The 18,712-nt window shown below is 39.2% G+C and overlaps 1 protein-coding gene across 3 annotated transcripts in view; it reads right to left on the reverse strand.

The window, feature by feature from the left end:
* SLAIN1 (SLAIN motif family member 1) overlaps positions 1 to 18,712 on the reverse strand; it is a 52,456-nt gene that overhangs the window by 11,089 nt on the left and 22,655 nt on the right. Inside the window, exons 3-5 of one of the 3 annotated variants that reach the window (XM_008643673.2) lie at positions 10,426 to 10,575; positions 8,392 to 8,541; positions 5,976 to 6,314 (exon numbers count right to left, since the gene is read on the reverse strand). In XM_008643673.2, coding sequence (XP_008641895.2) covers positions 5,976 to 6,314; positions 8,392 to 8,541; positions 10,426 to 10,575 — 639 coding nt within the window. The remainder of the gene's footprint in view (positions 1 to 5,975; positions 6,315 to 8,391; positions 8,542 to 10,425; positions 10,576 to 18,712) is intronic. The other 2 variants (XM_008643675.2, XM_017725803.1) reach the window with 2 other exon arrangements.

Below are 18,712 nucleotides of genomic sequence, written 5' to 3' on the forward strand. Positions count from 1 at the left end.
AGCCCATTGCCTCTACAGCACAAGAAAAGCTGGGAATTGAGAAATACAGGATCCTCTGCCCTCAACTGAAAATGGGCATGAAAAGGCCACCCCACAGCACAGATCATATTCACTACTGCTAAAAACAGGTCAAAAAGCAGGAAAAAGTGTCCCTTCTTTGTCAAACATTGCACAAAATTACAGTGAAGACAGCAGTTCGCCTCTCACCCAGCTGCTTCGGTTCTGATTTTTTGCCAGGAAGTTCTTCCACTGATACTATTTCTTCTCTGAAGTCAGCTCGGGATCAGTGGTCCAGCTTCCTTCCGGCAGGACACCAGAACAGGCAGCACCTGCCTTGTGTCTTCTGATCCCCTCACCATTGGTGGCCGTCCCTGTTCCACTGCTCCTTTTTTTCCCTTTCCCTGACCTACTACTATCACCAGCCGAAGATTAATTCCATGTAGCACACAAGCAGACCTTGTCCTCGGAGCAAAGCTACCTCAGAAGAGGTACATTCTTGGTGGGAGGCCAGATGGGGACTTCTGCAGCAGTCCTTGGTCAGTATCATCTTCTATCTGCCAAAATGTCTCATCCAATGAGGTTCTCCTTACAAGGAGGGCTTATGTAGACTGTACAGTGAAGTGTCTTAAAACACATTTATTCCTTCACTGTTATTCTCTGCAAGTGTTGTCAGTGTTTTATTTGAACAAAAGGACTCCCAAACCTCACCAAAAGTGCAGGAGTGTGATACAATGAATCACAATCATTTGTGTCTCAGAGAAATCTGTATCACTGTTTGAGCTATGTTAGCAGTTCCTTACACATATTTAAATCCTTCACACAAATCCTGCAAATTCAATTCTGCCTTATCTGTATTGTAAAGTCAGGGTAAAACCATAAGGAAAAAACCCATGCTTCTTGATTTTAATATTATGTAGACATTCAGAGTGCATTCTGAAATCCTTAAACTTGTAGACTCTATTACAACTTCACTTCACTGGATTAATTTCTCTTCCTCATCTGTGAAGACTTGAGATGAGTATCTGCATTATATTTGTTATAATTATAACATTTGTGACATCCCAAATACACAAGGGTCTTTTTAAAGGTCTGTGGAATCATCAGCTGATGCAGCAGAGACATCAGTGTGTAAAAACACAAATACAGACTAAAGCAAGTCCTTCAGGTAAGTGAGTGATGCCATTCTCAGTATTGTCAATACCTACATTTTATTCAGAATTACTACTTTACCTCGTCCTGGCTTCACAGGAATATGTCTCTCACCACAGATAGTTAAGAGCCGATTAAAGATTTTTCCACTAGCCTTCTATGAGTTCCCCACTGATCACTATCCTCAATATAATGCAAAGGTGGCAACGTTAAGATTATTTTCCTCATTTTCTGTCATAAAGTCTGCAACAATTTCCTAGAGAGAATTTTTCCTTTCTTACCAAGCAAGAGAGGTTCTGAGCAGAAAACACTTCATAAGTCTATGCTGAACCCATATCTAAACACACTGTACTGCCCTTGAAATGCTGCTCTTCTATGGTGTCTGGAGTTTGCTTGGAAAACCCAAACAACAAACAGAAACCACATTTGCAGCTTTCAAACTGAGGCAACAGCCAATGATGTCCATAATATTTTCAAAGTGTAGGCAAGAAAGTAACTCATAACTATTAATTTCTGGAAAATAAAAGCAAAGTTTTTCAAGTGAATGGCATCTGTGGCCTGTTTATGAAGGTATAAACCAACTTAAAAACTTAGCTAAAAACCAAGCTAAAAATCAACATGAAAAGCTAATGGAAAATATTTATTAAGATTAACCAGATTGAATGCATTGCTACACCATGAACCACGTATTATTCATCCACCTTCTCACTGTATTATAATAAACTCCTTCTTTACCTGGAATAATTTGTCCAAAGTACAAAGTTTCCAATTTTCACGTATCATAAAAATGTACACCTTAAAATGCACATAAAATAAAGGGTGCCAGGATAAAAGGTTGTGAGCAAGCTGCTCTCAAGATAGGGAAAGTGGGCCTGAACACAAGAAAATTAATCCTATTTTCAGTATCTTGTCTATCCTGGATTTTGATTACTCTGGATCATTTCACAGCACTATAGTTAACCATTACCTGTGGTTTCAGAAAATCGGAAGTATAAAGGGCAAAAATACTAACAGCTATTAAAAATTAATAAAATTACTGAAGAAAAATAAAATATATTTTTAAAAAGTTAAAGTGGCAGCAGGTACTTTTGCATCAAAGTAACTAAAAGAATGTATATTTATGGACAATATAAAGCAGAAACCAGCTTGGTTTTATGACTTTCGGTGGTATTTCTTATATGAAAATTACTATATATAAAGTATTCTTGATATTAATAGTTAGCAGTGTTTTAAGTTGCTAACCAATAACTTCTTCAAATTAGACTAAGGGGAGAGAGATGTAAGCAAAAATCTTTCCACTGCAAACATGTTAAAGGCTTTATTAAAGTATAAAACACACACTAACTAGACAAATTCACTTCAGCTAATTACAACCGGTACTCAAGAGGTGTTCACCTCCTGTCTCTTTCAGATCTTCTTTAAATTAACTATTTCTGACCCACCAACCAATTAAAAAATCCCTGAAAATCAGAATACCTTAGAAAGTTTACAAATGGAACTCTTCTGATGTAACTCATCATTACAGAAAATTCAGCTGATTTAGGAAGAGAGTGTAATTAAACAAGGAAAACAAAATTTCACACAAAGCTTATCTATTACTATATTCTTGCCAGAACTGGCAATAAAACCTACTAGAAAGCAAAGATAATACACAGACTCTACAGACAGTGGCTGTGAAAATGCTGTTTAAAAGGTAACAACAGGTACACCTACAGCCCATGCTACAAGTGGCCCCAGATACACTTTAAACATATTGCAACATATTTCACATCTAAACATACTTAGATTGGCACACACCTGCCATTTTTGATAGCGTTTACCAGGAGCCATCCAGTACAGCAAGCTGTTGGGGACTGGCAGTAAATATGACTGGCACCATTCATTCAGACATGAGTGGGTTAAGGCGAGATAAAGAACCTGGACCTGAGAGTGGGGGCTACATGGTGTAGTGTGGTCCAGAAGTATGTAATTTTATCTTCAAATAGATGTACAGCAATTTAAAACAGGGCCGTGTGTCAATTTTACAGCAAGGGCAGCACTTTGCTACAATACACTGCCAAGAACAATGTATGAGCTCAAAAGCATAGCTTCCAACACAGCTGGAAAACACCTGAGAGACTATTCTCAACCCCAGAAAAGGCAGAAGATCACCAGAGCAACAGAAATCTGCTACCTAAAATGGAACCCTGTGGATGGAGAACAAGCAGACCTTTGGCTATACTTAAGAGACCAGACATCTGGTGCACAGGTCAGTGCCTATGTGAAGGTACCTCATGCCACCTCAGAGATCCTGGGTTGTTTATGGAATCTAAACAGCACTGACACAGGGTGATGGTGAAGCCAAGGTGCATCAAAGTACCTCATGTAGCTATATGTGGGCAGCTGAATTAGACCCTTCATACAGAGGTGGGCATCCACATCTCAGCATTTAAATGTAGGTGCTTCTCATCAGGCAACCAATATTATACTCCTAGAGTAATTATTATTAGAGTTTTCCAGGTTTATCACACCTTCAGTATATTTTTTACAGGGCAGGTAATTAGGTACCTCAACTAGAGTACCATACCAAACATTACGAAAAGCAAGTAGGGCAGCATCCCTCAAACTATTTGCCTAAAGGCAAAAAATTGTAATTAAGCTAATACATGGACTAGTTTGAGGGAATATTGTGTCAAAGCTAAATACTGGGTTTTTTACCCCAGACTGAGTGTCAAAATTCAGCAGTTACTTGCTGCTTATTCTTCTTTTAAGAAGAGCTCTGTGAATGACCAGATGAAGCAGGGGCCAGACCCTTGACTGCACATACAAGAACGTAAGTGATCTCTCTGGGGGAAGACAGAGGAATAAAGATTTGGGAAGACTGTTGGAATGACCAAGTCAGCACAGCACATGGTATTTTTGACAATTATTAATTATGGATCATGCTTTCCACATATACTGAAGGCAGAAACTGAAAGTTCAGTTCTTCCATCTTTCACACCCCTCCTTCTCAACTGGCTGGGTAAACTAACAGTGTGGAACACATCATCCATCACAGAGAGCTTCAGACAAATTCTTGTTTTGGAGTCTACCTCCATTTCAACGTGTAGGAATTCTTGAGAGACAATGAAATTGTTGCCAAGAAGGTATGTGCTAATAAGAGGATGTTGTAATACTACGAAGACATACTCAATACAGTGAACACTTGACTCCTTATCTCCTTGTCTGCCAAAAAACACAGCCAAAGTAAAATGTTTCTCACCATCAGTATTTGCCACTTACATGGATCAGAGCTGCATGTGTTAGAGGCTGAAGGTGTGGAAGCTGAGGAGATAATTCCCTTCTAAAGACAGTGACTATTATAGCACTGTTTGTCATTCCTGCAAACAGGTAACCGCAGTCACATGTCCAACTTCTGGGTGATGCCAAACACATTATCCTCAGAGTTCTTGAGAAAAACGTCAACCAGGTAATAAAATTGGTGGTGTTTTACATTTATACACTTTGTAGTTAATAAACTAGGAGTCTAGTGTTTTTAGTGCCTTAAAGGTTTCCATGCCATTCCATGCAGGAAATCCAGTGCTTAAGTTCCACTGACATGAAATATCCATGCCTTTCCATGCAGGAAATCCAATGCTTAACTTCCATTGACGTGAAACATGAAAAAATTATTTAAAACACATTTGGGAGCCACATAAAAGCATGGCAACAACACATCATTCTCTTATTCCTGAACAAAAATGCCCCAAAGCCTTCCTTTCTATCTCCCAACATTTCTGCAAGCCCAGCATTACTGTCCCATTCTTGTACCTCCCTGACAAGAAAAGCAACATTAAAATTAATACGGCACAAATGCTGTACTAACAGACACCCACGCTGCTCTACCCTCTGTTAACATCACCTCTCCTTCTATACTGCCACTTGTCAATCATACTTCCATGCCATGGCTTACTTTGAATAGAAATGGTTTGGGCACCAACCTGTCATGTCTCATTTTTCAGAAAAGCAACATGCATATACCTGTAGCACCAAAAATAGCAACTATATGTTGTTTTGAACAACACATTTATTTCCTTGCCCAAGTGTGAGCTGTAACCTGTAATGTTACATACAAAACCCTGGCTGGAAATGGACTGTTTAGAATTAACTTGGGGGGAAGACCCAAGGTATAGGAAAGTAAAATGCAGCAGAAAGAAGAAAATTGTGATTATAGTAAGGAAAGAAAAGAAGTAAACAGCAATAATGGAGGGTAATTTAAACAGTGAGTAAGCACTGAGAGACAAATGTTCCAGACCCTAGAACATATCTCAAATGCAGTACGAAAAAGCAGCAATGTCTCAGGATAGTTTGGGAGTGACATTATCTCCAACTACTTTAACAATCAGCCCCTATAAGATCTGGAACAGAAGCAAGGTGTCATAAGCACCCCTCACAGCACAGCTGCATTAACAGCAAACTCAGGAATAAGAAAGAAAATGAAAATCTGAAAACCCTGATCTGTATTTTACTGCATCCACAATGGACATGTGTACATCAAGCTTGAAAGCCCCAGAGGTTCTTCTAACCGACTATTAGCCTGCTAAAACATGCTCTTCTTTACTTCCTGTTTCTTTCTTCATTTGTGGTCAACTTTGCAGCATTTTAAAACAGACTAAAGCAACAGCTTTCATGACCAGGTCATGACAGATTACATTTTGTAGAAAACTGCTTAACAGTTAACAGTTAACATATCTTAATCATTTACACAAGCTTAAACTATTTGTCACAATTTATGTACAATTCATCTTTAAAATGGCACTGGCACTTGGCAGAGAAAAGACCACTTCTCAGAAAAGCATGCAACCCACCTCCATTAATCCTATTTGGTTGCTGCTCTGGAGTTTGGGCTTGAGGAGAGTAGAAGGGCTGCTGATAAGTATTTGTAGGGAATTGTGGGGAAGTAGGGCTCCTCCTGCAGTCCCGGATACTGGAGAAAGTCTGTGAGTGAGGAATCCCTCTCTGGAAGGGGGAGCAGCGAGTCAGACGTGGCTGTGGAGGTGGAAGGTGGTCAAACTCTTCCTCATCCTCAAGACTATAGTGATCATACTCCTGGTCACTGCATGTCCCTTTTTTTCCCGCATGCAGAGAAACACTGGAAGTGTGCCTTGACACAGATGCTGAAGTTGAAGCATAGTCTTGCCTAAGGCCTGTAAATTCCAAGAGGAGGATGATTCAGCTTCTGCTAAGTGATTAACTCTTAATATGCACTTCAATCTTGAAAAAGAAGCAGGTAAGCAGACAATTTTACAGCAAGAATTGGATTTAAAATGTAATTAGGCTGAAGATCTGACATAGGATTCATCTCATCTACCTTTCAGGCATCTGATCTACCTTTCAGGCATCTAAGTCTGAATTCTTTCCCTCAAAATCTTTTTAATACTAAAAAAGAATACAGGAGTCTCCAAAAGACATCTTAGATGCCTTTCTTAAGATGAACCACCCTCAGGAGGTACCTATTTCTCTGCCAATAAAAAGACCACATGGGTAGTAAGTTTTTAACTTCTCAATACTCTTAATTAGAGGAATTGCACTCACATTAGTTTTCCAAGCTATTGATATTAAACTTTTGTATTCATGCAACAAAAATATTTACAATGACATTTGTTAAACTTACAACCCATCTAGATCTTCTGGCTCTCCAATCTCCCTGAACAAGAATTGGTTCCTGATAGCATCCAGTATCATGGACAAGGCTTAGTGGTAACACAACTGTATTTTACACAGGTACACAATCCTACCACCCTATTCTCAGAATGCCAGGTTTTGAAAACCATCTCGCTATTAGCACTACCCTGTAAGAGCCTGTTTGCTCCAGGTCAAGTGAGAGGGAAGCATTCACATCCCTTGCACATGCCTCCTTTCTCCAAATGCACAGCAGCTAAGGAAAAAACATTGCACTTCCAGGAGCCAAGTAATTATCTGACAGTAGCTGCAGATAACAACCTTCCTAGACTTACAAGAAGCCCTCAGCTTTAACAGATGTCTTTGCCTCATAATGGAAGCTTCTTAATATGCTTCCTCACCCCCTCCTCGAGTGGGAGTTTCTATTTCTGGCTGTGAAGAGAGCGTGCCTGCGTGCACGTATAGAACTGCCACCTTCCACGGGATTAAGTGGTCAACAACTGTCACATGCTCAAACATTCCCCACCAGCTGCTGCTACAAGGATGAGATACAACCACTGCACCTGACACAGAATAGAAGAAAAACCAGCATTTTTCTTTCCAGTCTGCCAATGCCCTGATTCTTTAAAGAGCTAAGTACCCAAAGTACTTTTTAAACCTTACTCTAAAAAAGATGAGCACAGCTGTCATTTAAGTAATGCAATCCTTTGTATCTTTGACAGTCATATATTTTTTTGCTTTTTAAAATTAGAACACTTGTTAATTTCGCTGCAGAACATGATGTGTGCCACTAGATACTCCGCAAGTTCTCCTGTCAACAGGTGATCACTCTGCCTGCTCAGTCTGGTGGCTTCAGCCAGACCACAGCTCTGATTTTTTCTTCCCATTTTGTTATTTTTGTTTTATATAATCACTTATTATTTGGCATTTTCATTCAGGCCCCATCTATGAATTTCTCTTGCTTCTAATCTCATCACTTCCTCCTTGATATCTCACTTGTCACTAACAGGATGCGAAACAGATACTCCACTTACTGTCTCAGTGACCTCTAAGTCAAATGCCCTTTATTTATTAATAAAGAAATTTTACAGAAACTACTATTAAGCTAAACTATAATCTATCTCAAAGAAGACTCTAGGCTCAGATTTGTGCATTATCAGTAGTTTTAAACCAAAATATTAAATTTAAAGGCCCCAATTCAGTATTTAAGGGGCATTTAATTTCAAAACTCACCTGACAATTTAAGAAAATTGAAGTGGAGGCAAAAGAAGCCAAGAGAGCTGCTTATTTTTACCTTTCTCTTGAAATGCACGTATGAGAACAATGCTTCAGCATCTTCCCTCTCCAGAAATAATTTTATTTCAATTTATATTCAGAAAAATATAAACATCAAATTTTGAAATCCAGTACCAGTTCAGACTAACCTTAACCCAACAACGTGCACACCTTCTCCGTGCAGGTGAAGAGTCTTTCCACCTGCCACTCAAGAGACAACACCGTTTAAAAAAGAACCATTTGACGGGAGACCAGACTGGAGCAATTTTAACTGTTATGGGAAATCTTCCTCAGACTATTATGAAAACCAAAAAAAGCACCACCTACTCTCCTCCTGTAGACGAGCCATGATCTGAACATCAGTGAGGTCCTGCAGCTTGTATCCCATGGAAATGGAATCATCTTCCAGCTCTGAAGTGCTCAGTTCACTGTCTATGGATGACTGTGGACTCAAAGGGGAACTCCTAGAAATGTACCCTATGTAAGAAAACATACACTTTAGGCTACAAATATGTCTGGCCAGCTTTCATTCAGAATCACCTGCTCTTTACATTACAATACCTGAAAACATTTTCTGAATAGCACATAAAAACTTTCAGAAGTGTAGTTCAATTCAGTAACAATTAGCAAAGAGCTTTGATATTCATGAGAAGTATTAAGTGTAGGAATGGATCATTCCTCGGCTTGTTCCCAAAATAGCATTGCATAGCCTAGACAATGAATAATTTACCCAATACTGTTCTGATACAGCTCAGATTTGTTAGTGTAGTCTAACCACATCGGCATTTGCATCTCTCTTGTGGCACTGTGGTTCTCCCTACCCTGTTTTGAAAAACAAGTGGGTATGTGTCACCAACTTCTGCTCAGTACTCAGATGCTGTGTCAGAGCCGTTTAGCTAATTGTACTGTTCTTTTTTTAAACTGTTTATAATTATCATATAAATCAATGACAGTAACAATTAAGATTGAACATTATGCAACAGAGAAAGCATTCCTTCCTTCACAGAGCTATCTTTTGGAAAGGCTCTGGATTCTACTTTTTCCCCGTGTGCGATAGTGAAATATAAACTAATTTGCAATCAGTTGCATAAACTAGTTGTTGTCCAACTTTAAAGAAAAATCCCTAAATCAACTAAAACAGTAAATAATTTTCTAATATCCTCTGGACCACCAGAGACCCACACCCTGCAGGGCAAGAATTGCTGTGACTATGGGTCACCAGTTGTGCTTGTATCACAGGTGTGTTTGCATCCTCTTGCACTGCTGAAAGCAGCCACCTAAAATTCATCCTAAATTCAGCTATTTTCTAATATCTCCAAAAGAAAAGGACAGGCAGGGGATTACTTTGCTTTGGAAGGATTGTATGGAGTAAATGTGTTTGCTTTCTTTCTTAAATGTGCAAGTTACAGCAGTCCCTGAGGTTCCGCAGAGGTAGTAACAGCTGTGCTCTTTTGGAGCAGCACTGGGAAGCTAGACAAGGTACCTGAGGCTATCTCAAACAGCATGAGTTCATTTAGGAACTAGGCTTCATCCCACTGAATAGGGAGTACATTTCACTCACATGCAGACAGCTACAGCAGGCGCTGTCTCGAGCTGTATCTCACCCACAGTGCCCATATCCCTTAAAACAGGGCTTTCTGCAGTGATTTCATGCATCGTAAGGAACACTGCATGCAGATCGGTGGGATACTGATGCTGACATCCTCAGCCCATGCCTGCTCCAGCCAGCAATAAAATGTTAATGCCTCTCCCCCAGAAGATTATTTTCTCCACTACCACTGCAGTTTAAGAGAAGTCATAGATACAAACTGACTCCTGATATCTGTAGTGAAGAAGGAAAATGCAAATCCCTGCAATTTACAGACCACAGAAAGTTTCCAGCTTTCCTAGGACTTGTGTGTTCCCTGAAAATCAGTAGAAAAAAAAATAAATCTTAAACATTAGCAACAAGACTAGTATGAAAACAGGCATAGATTTGCCAGCTCTTTTTATCATAGAGAAATTCTCGTTGCAATTTCATTACACAGCTGCATGTATGTTTCTGCAGACGCAAGGAAGGGGCACCATGGGGCAGAAATGAGCAACAAAGCTGGGGACTGTTTAAGTTGATACAGTCACAACTGTACTATTGGGTGACTCATTAGTTATATCTACTAGCATCACTTTCCCATAACATGCTGCATAACACCTATAGTTAACAGCCATATTTTAGGTCATTTAAAAAAAACGCAACAATCTCCCTCGGACATGCGAGTTCATAGACAATCATCCAAAAAGTGTACTGCTGTTAAATGCTAGCAGGATTAGATTAAATCAAGCATTTTTGTAAGCACTGTAAATCAATAAAAAGATAAGCATTACCTGTCCGTTCGGGTGTTAGTATTGCTTTACTGGAGGTTTTAGAGAAGCTGGGACTATTAAAGCCATTGGTATATGGGGTGAGTCTTGCAACAGGACTATAGGGGAAAGCCAAGGAGACAGGTGTAGAGAAGAGGTTCCGCCATCGGCTAGCTGTTACAGGTGTGAGGGAGGAGGGGAAAAAACAAGATTTACAGTTATTAATAGAACAGTACCGTTAGAGAGAAAAAGCATCTCATCTTAATCTGTTCATCATACGTTTTTTACTTATTACAAAAGCAAAATAATGGTGAATATTCCACAGCAAATCAGAGTATCATCATAGTCTTTTACATGTAGAAGTGAGCTCCAAGATGTTTTCCAGCAAATATATCTGTTTACTATTTTCTATGTATATACCTTTTTTGGTATTTATTCATCACATACATCACTGGGTGACAACACACAAATAATAGAGGAAGTAAAAACTGCTACAGTTAGAAGAGAAACAAAAACGAAATTTGTAGTGCTCTTCAAGGAATTGTTAATGGCAATCAATCATCACACAATTCAATTACCAACAAAAGTATCAGTTATGGGAGTTAAGAGACACAGTAGTAAAAGACGCTTAACCATGAAGAGCTAAAAACAACTGTAATCCCATATCAAGCTTTTAAGCTACCATATTTTCCCTTCTCTTTTTACAGCATAAAATTCCTGATTGCATAAGCACTTTTTTTTTTTTCTTTTTTCACTGTTTCTGGAGTAACAAAACAAGGTATCCCTTTTTCTACATATTGTTTACAAAAAGCTTGCAAGGCACCTGGTCTTCTAAGCAATATCAGAAAGTGCTCAAAGTAGGCAAAAATAAAGCTAAAGGCTTATTTAATTTACATTTATTTACCTTTTCTTAGCTCATCCAGTAAAAATATTAATACAACTATCCTTTGTTTTGCCTATTTTACATACCTTGAAAAAGTAAAATAAACAACATTCCCAAGCTCTTCCAAAAATAAATAAATATTAGTAATAAAATTGTTTTAAGAAAAAGGGAAATTTTAAAATATATAAATTTCAGAGAACTCATACAGATACAAGGAAAGATGAAAAACATATGACAGTATTGGGTTTTTATAATAGAATCTATTTTGTACTCACAGATGTTAAGTACAGTGACACAAGAGGGGGAGCCAGGAACATACTTATACTTAGCTTTGAAACCAATGGCATAAAAAAATAAAGCCATTCTCCATCACATGGCTACTTAAAACCACAATCTGCTGTGTTATTTGGACCTGTTCATCTGGTCATTTTACACACTAACAGCTACTCAAAAAATACTCAAGTTTTCTGTTTTCAAACCTCACTACCACCAAAACGATTTAGCAGGACACAAAAACTTTATTCCTCCTCCTTGCTAACATCAATTCCAAGCAGCCATGGGAACAGCAGGGAAAGATGTCTTGGCGGGCTGTCAGTCACATCTTCACAACCTTTTGGAGTAACCAGTTTGTCACCAATCCAAACTATTCCTTTTGCTTTGACTCACTTAAATGTATCCTGGGTTTGTAAGGAGTACAAGCCTTTTCAACTCTTCCCATAAGCGCTGCTAAGCTTGGAGTGAAGACAACTGCCTGGTTACAGCACAGGCACAAAGCAGTCTGCTGGGGACAGGGAGTACCTGCAGGGCTCAAGCTCTGAGGAAGGTAGCTAAGTACACATTAGTAACATATAAAAATTCAAACAGTATTCTTTGCTGTCCCGTCATCGAAGAATTATTGCAATTCTCTCATTTTTGGTGATTCTAGCTCCTTCAAGCTCAAGGAAACCCAAAATTCTGAGATCTTTAAAGGCAGCACCAGCACCACTTTCAGGAAATTGCTCGATGCCAAGCCACACAACACAGACTTCCCGCCTGGATTCTTTGCCCTTAAAGTGATCAGTTCTAAAGTGAAGCATTCAAGTGTCTCAGGACAAAAAGGAGAGCAAATACAGATGGACACAACTCTACAAACTAGCAATTAACACAAATCCCTGGGGATGAGATTAATTCACAAGGTGTTAGTAACAGCAAATTGATCTGAGGCATTCACTGAAAGAAATGCATACGACAAGAGTAGATCTCAGTATCACATCCACAGCTAATGTCTGTCATGTCCACCAGGAACCATCAATAAGAGCAAGGGATGACAGCTCCTTGCGATTTCATTTTCCTGCCTAGCACAAGCTACTGCTTTGTAGCAGCCTGATCACTTGCCAGGCCAATTAGCTGCCAGCATGTTCTCACCCCCAGATGTGGTCAGGCACACAGTATAAATAAACATCATTCATTACCCTCTACAATAACTGCTGTGAGCTGGCCCACGGAGCACAAGGCAACGGTTATCGTGACTATGAAAGCAAGAACCCACACCAAGAATACAATTAGTATTTATGGCCAACCAGATTTCAAACTCCTCTTTCAAATGACATGTGTTCTCAGGGAAAGGTGGATGGAAGAGGCCAAGAAGCTCTATCTACACTAACCTCTATATATACTAAATCTCTAGGGATACCAATGTAAAATATTCACAATTCTACAAATTTCTGTCACTGTGCCCAAAACAGAGCTTTGTAGTTTAAGCATCAGGAAAGGATGGATACTTTTGAGGCATGCGGTTAAATCCATTGTTTAGGATCAAATACAGAAAATGGTTTTCATTATATTTCAAATGGAAATATCAATGTACAAATTGACTACTTTACCATACTAACAAAGACATCAAAATTAGACTTACTGAAGTCTTGTGCTAATGCCAAAACCATAAAAAGGTACGTAGGAAGCGAGTGCTACAGACATGTAGGCAAATACGTAAACTCATGTAAAATTTGTTAAATCCCAAAATTGTGCAATGGATAGTCATTTTAGAATAGTTATTTTCCTCCAAACTGAATCTTAGACTGTCCTGGTTAGCATGATAAGCACCAGTCTACTACGCACTGATGAGACAATGTTTTTAAGACCTTTATTTTAAGTTTAAAATACCAGCTGTTAAGCTCTGAATTTTACAGTATTTGTAGCTGCTTCTTAAAGCCCCAGTGCCAGTTGCCTGCAGATGAAGATGATTGGGTACCCTTTAAAAACAAAATTTCTAATCTTAGCAGTTGAATAGAAACATAGATAATCCTGCTCTGAGTAACTTACAGTGAAGATGCACTGAAGGAAGGAAGAGATTCGGCCATGGAAAGGAAAACAGGGGCATCTGTTTCCATCAAGAGAAAAGAAGCAAAAAAATCCATTTCATTTACTGACAGCAAAGAGGTAAATGCTTTCAATTTGACTTCTTGAAGTATTAAAGCGGTGGAACAAATATTGTAATAAAATAAATTGTCCCAGTCATCTTAAGTCTACAGTTATTAGAAGTGTCCAACTTTTTGGGTGTGATTTCCTTGGTTTTGGTAAATTCTTAGAAAACAGACTGCTGATAATGCACTGTGTTACACAGTACCTACTCTAATATGTTAAAAAAGGACTTTTCAAACTGACCATTTAAGTAAGCAATCAAAACCTTTCCTGCAAAAAATAAAATCAGCAACAAGTGAGACTGCTCAGATCTTTAAAATATTTACTAACAGAACTGAAGGTTTAAAAATTAATTAAGACCTTATTTTTATAACATTCCTGGAGCTATCAAAAGGCTAAAACAGATGAAAATAGTAACTCATATAGGAAAATATGAGCAACTAATTAAAAAATAAAAATACTCACCATCATGACTCCTGTGAATTATCAGTATTTAGTAAGAACTGCTAGAAAATTTCACAGGAAAGCCTGAACAAATGAACATCTACAGAACTGCACTGCTCAAAAAGAGCGGCCCACCCTGCAAAACCACAGGATGCTGTACCATCTTTAAAGCAATTCCCATCCTAAAATTAGTTCCTCATTTAAGCTATATAAAGTAAAAGAACTTCCTAAACATATACAGAAGCATGTTTTTGAAAGGGAAGATGAAATTTGCCATTTAAATTAGTGGAAATGTTCATCACCTGGAACACAAGGTAAAAATTGGCAGAGATCCTCGTTATGTTGTTTTAATTTCGAGGGGGTTATACTGATGTAATCAGGGACAGTTCAAGCACAGGACCTCTACCTGAGGAATCAGATACACCTAGAACATCAGATGTGATATATCTAGGACATGTGGGTGACCAAGCACTGGAAGAGGTTGCCCAGAGACGTTGCGGAGTCTCCCTCACTGGAGATACTTGAAAGCCATATGGACACAACCCTATGCAATGTGATATAGGATGACCCTGCTTGAGCACAGAGGTTGGACCAGATGACCCACTGTGGTCCCTGCCACGTTGAGCCATTCTGTGATTCTGTGGATTCTATTAGCTAAGGCTATCAGGGTTTCCAAGAAACCAAATCAAGTACACGCACATTATAAACACCTTCTACTTTCATAACTCCATCATGGAACTCAGCGAGCTCAGTTTGCCACAACAAGAACTTACTTCCACTCTAAGCAACACAAATAAAAAGTACTCTTTTGCTGTTAATACAGAAAACAGTAAAATCATATATATCAGTGTTGTACTACTGACTAAACATGCTAAATTATATGAAGCATTATCTGGCTTGTTTATCCACTCAAGTTAGCTTAAGTTTTGTACAGATCTCCAGGGCCAAAGTCAAAAATACATTTTAAGCTCAAGCTGAAAGCAAATTATATTTCATACATGCAGACATTTGAAATATGGGTTCTAATTACATAGCCTGAACAAAATCCTCTTTCAAGCCAGCACTGAAGGAACATTTACAATACTGTCAATCCACAGTACTGCAAATACTTTCCTGCCATAGAGCAGAAAACCCAAACCACTTCCCTGGTGCATTCTGCATATGTGTGGCTACGTAGCAGCCACACTTAAAGATATCTCTCATGGGAGATACCATAAATACAGAGACCTATATGGAAAACAGAAGCATTTAGCTGATCACAGGAGAAAATCAGGAGTACTAGGAAGAATTCAAAACTCTCTCTTTACCATAGAAAAGAATGCCTAAGCCAGCTAAGAGGCATCACCTCAGTGAGGTATATCTACTATCTCCCTCCCAAAGATGGGTATTTAACCTTCACTTTTGGTTCCTGTAAAAAAGCAATTCAGAGTTTGAAAACTACTCCTGCAGTCAGATACACATCTGGGAATAGCTAAGTGTCTAATATGCCTGAAAAGACTGACAGAGGAAAACATGAAGGTATTCCCCACTACCCATTGATTAGTGCTGTTATTGGGACACTGGCTCAAGAAGCAGGAAACACAGGTTCCCACTACTCTGTGGAGATTTACGTGAGTCACTTGAAAACTCAGAGCTCCTGTAAGAACTTGAAGCAGAACCAGGTAGAAGACAGGTGCTAGATACTTACTGGGAACCAATACTGTGCTGCCCTATCCTGTAACAGATCTTCAGGGAGCCAGGTTTTCAAAGAAAGAGAATCTGTATTTCAGTAGCTCCCGAACACGTGGACCTCAGAAGTACGTGCAATCCTTTGGTCTGCTTCACGGGGTGAGGCATTCAGCTTCCGTGCTCAGAAGGACTGTAACACCTCCCACAGTTTATCAAAACACAGTGCTTCAAAGCTTTCCTTTGCAATTTTAAGTCCTAAAAATTCACATTTTTGAAAGAATTATGGGTTTACAATTTACAAGATTGTAAAATATGGGCTTAAGACAACAATGTTTTCAGTTCTAGTAACTCTGAGTAAAGAGCATTGAGCTGTACCTGTTAAATCTGGAAGTTAGTTTGGTGCATGTCCATTTTCCCATCTTGTTGAATATTACACAGCAAACTTCTTGATTTTTCAAGCAGCACTCTCCTAGTTCCAGTCTCCCATAGCCATCAGCTTTGGTCATCCCATCAGCTTATTCCAGTTATATTTCCTAACCACAGCTGTAGCTCAGTCAGCCATCCTACTAGCGGCAGAAAATTTTGCCATCAGGCACAGTCACACCTCATATGCTTAATGCACGTTTGCAGTCACAGTGAAACTGTCACTGCCCAAAACTATTTCTCTGCCCTGTCACACAGAGCTCAAAAAATGCTTGAGGCTTGTTTGTCATTTCTGTCTGTTGATTTCTCCATCACGAGAGGCACAGCACTCCCTCATCCCCAACTGCAATGAGAACAGAAACTTCCCAAGTATAGACTGCACAAGGTGAGTTCTTTCAAGAGTCAGAAGAATTGAGAGGTGGGGGGAAGGTGTTTTAAGATTTGGTTTTATTTATCATTACTGTACTCTGATTTGATTGGTAATAAAATAAATTTTTCCCCAGGTCGAGTCTGGTTTGCCCATGATGCTAACTGGTGACTGATCTCTCCCTGCCCTCATCTTGACCCACAATCCTTTCATTGTATTCTCTCTCCCCTGTGCAGTTGAGGAGGAGAATGATAGCATAGTCTTCATGGGCATCTGGCGTCTAGCCAGGGGCAATGCACGTCATGGACAAACACCAATAAATTAGGAGGAGCTGAGAAAATTAATAAAGACTGTCTACTTGCCTCTAAGCCTAGGAAAACAGAAAAGCAACTTTAAGAGTATGTGAGAACTTCAGTTTTAAAAATACGAGAAAACTGGCAGTACCTGAAAAGTTTGTTTCCCAATTCATTCACAAGAAGCACATCTCCTTCTGAAAAATTATATTTAAAAGATCTAATACTAGCATAGAATGAGAAAGCAGTTCAGTTGGTATGTATCAGTATAGAACTGCTTGATACATAGAGCTACAACATATACCTCAAGGGCTGCCCCAGCAAAACCAGCACAGACCTCTTTTAAAGGTGCAATCAGAAAGCCTGTCTAAATAGCAGCAGTTTCTATAACTTTTAGCTAGCACAGCAAGTAATGCAATCAGCAGTGGTGTCTGGCATGCTGCTATTGGTGACAAAAATTTAAATTTAAGATTCAGGACTAATCCTTTGCATGACATAGTCCAGTTGTGCCAGTGATTACCTATCGGTGTGAGCAGGGAAGTTTCAAAGGTAAATGTGTAACTACTGTACTTTGATGTATTCCAGTGAAAGGCTGACCTGAAAATTGGTTTTGAACACATTGAATGTTGAAAAAACAACCACAGCACTGTCCAGCTGCAGCATGCTGAAGAGCACGGAAACTCCAACCACCATTCTTTGACCCAATTTTGTCACAAAAATGATTTTATGACATCAAAGAATTCAAAAGACCAGAAAGGACATGGAATTGAGAGGTATAAGCTACTTCCTACAAATCTCAAAAAAGGATACTACATTTTAACTACGTGCTTTGGAGGGTTGGGTTGTGGGTCTTTTTTGTTTTGTTCGGTTTTTTTAACTTGGCTCTTTTTTTAAGGCAAACCCTTTACTGTACACCTATGTAAAACAGACAAGCACAGGGGCCTTGTGAAAAATGCAACAGCATCCATTTTCCTCCCACATGCACAACTCTCTCTGCACACACACGTCCAAAAGCAAATTTTCTGATTAGAGCTAACAGCCAAACTTGGCTTCCCAGCTTCCCTCTTTTGAGAACTCAGCCAAATACTGTAATACTAAGCCTTAGGCACGACCTAGGGCCCAAATCTCTGTTCCCTCCCCAGCTCCCCATTTCTATATAAAAAACGTCAATCTGATGTATTTTCATTCTATTTGGTGGACTGACCAGAATCCATGAGCATACATGAGCAGCTCACATTGCAGCTTGTTTCAAGTAAGACAGACCTTTCTGAACAGAATACTCATTGTCATGTATTATTAGAGTAACCCGGAGATATAGCCCCAGATTCCTCTACCAAACTATTAGTATTTCATTCATTAAGAAGAGTGTTTACCCCACTTCAAATAAGGCATTAAGAGCCTTCAAAAACACAGGATTCTTACCAAAGGGCATTGTGAATGCAAAAATTAACATGGGAAGACTACACAAACTCACAAAAGAAGAATCCACCAAAGGTTAATAAATCACATATAATTCAGAGTTCACATCTGGTTCTGTCAGTCACTGAACTGGATATACAGCTGGGATGGTGTCAGGGCAGGCATATAAGCTACTTCCCCATATTCTCTCTCTTCCAGTATCTGTTTATGGTGCTTTAGGATGCTGCATGCTATGTCCCAGACGCAATGAAGATGCTCACACGTACAGACATTGATGGCTGGCCTAGTCACCTCAGGACACTATTTATTTCTAAGAGGAAGGAGAGGGCATTATTCATCTCACCTCTGCTTGCAAAGGACATGAGCTGTGCCCCTTTGTCTGCTCTGCACACAATGGCAGCCCTGTGTGTCTGG

The sequence above is a fragment of the Corvus brachyrhynchos genome, unplaced genomic scaffold (genome assembly GCF_000691975.1).
Source record: "Corvus brachyrhynchos isolate BGI_N302 unplaced genomic scaffold, ASM69197v1 scaffold121, whole genome shotgun sequence".
Taxonomy (NCBI): Eukaryota; Metazoa; Chordata; class Aves; order Passeriformes; family Corvidae; genus Corvus; species Corvus brachyrhynchos.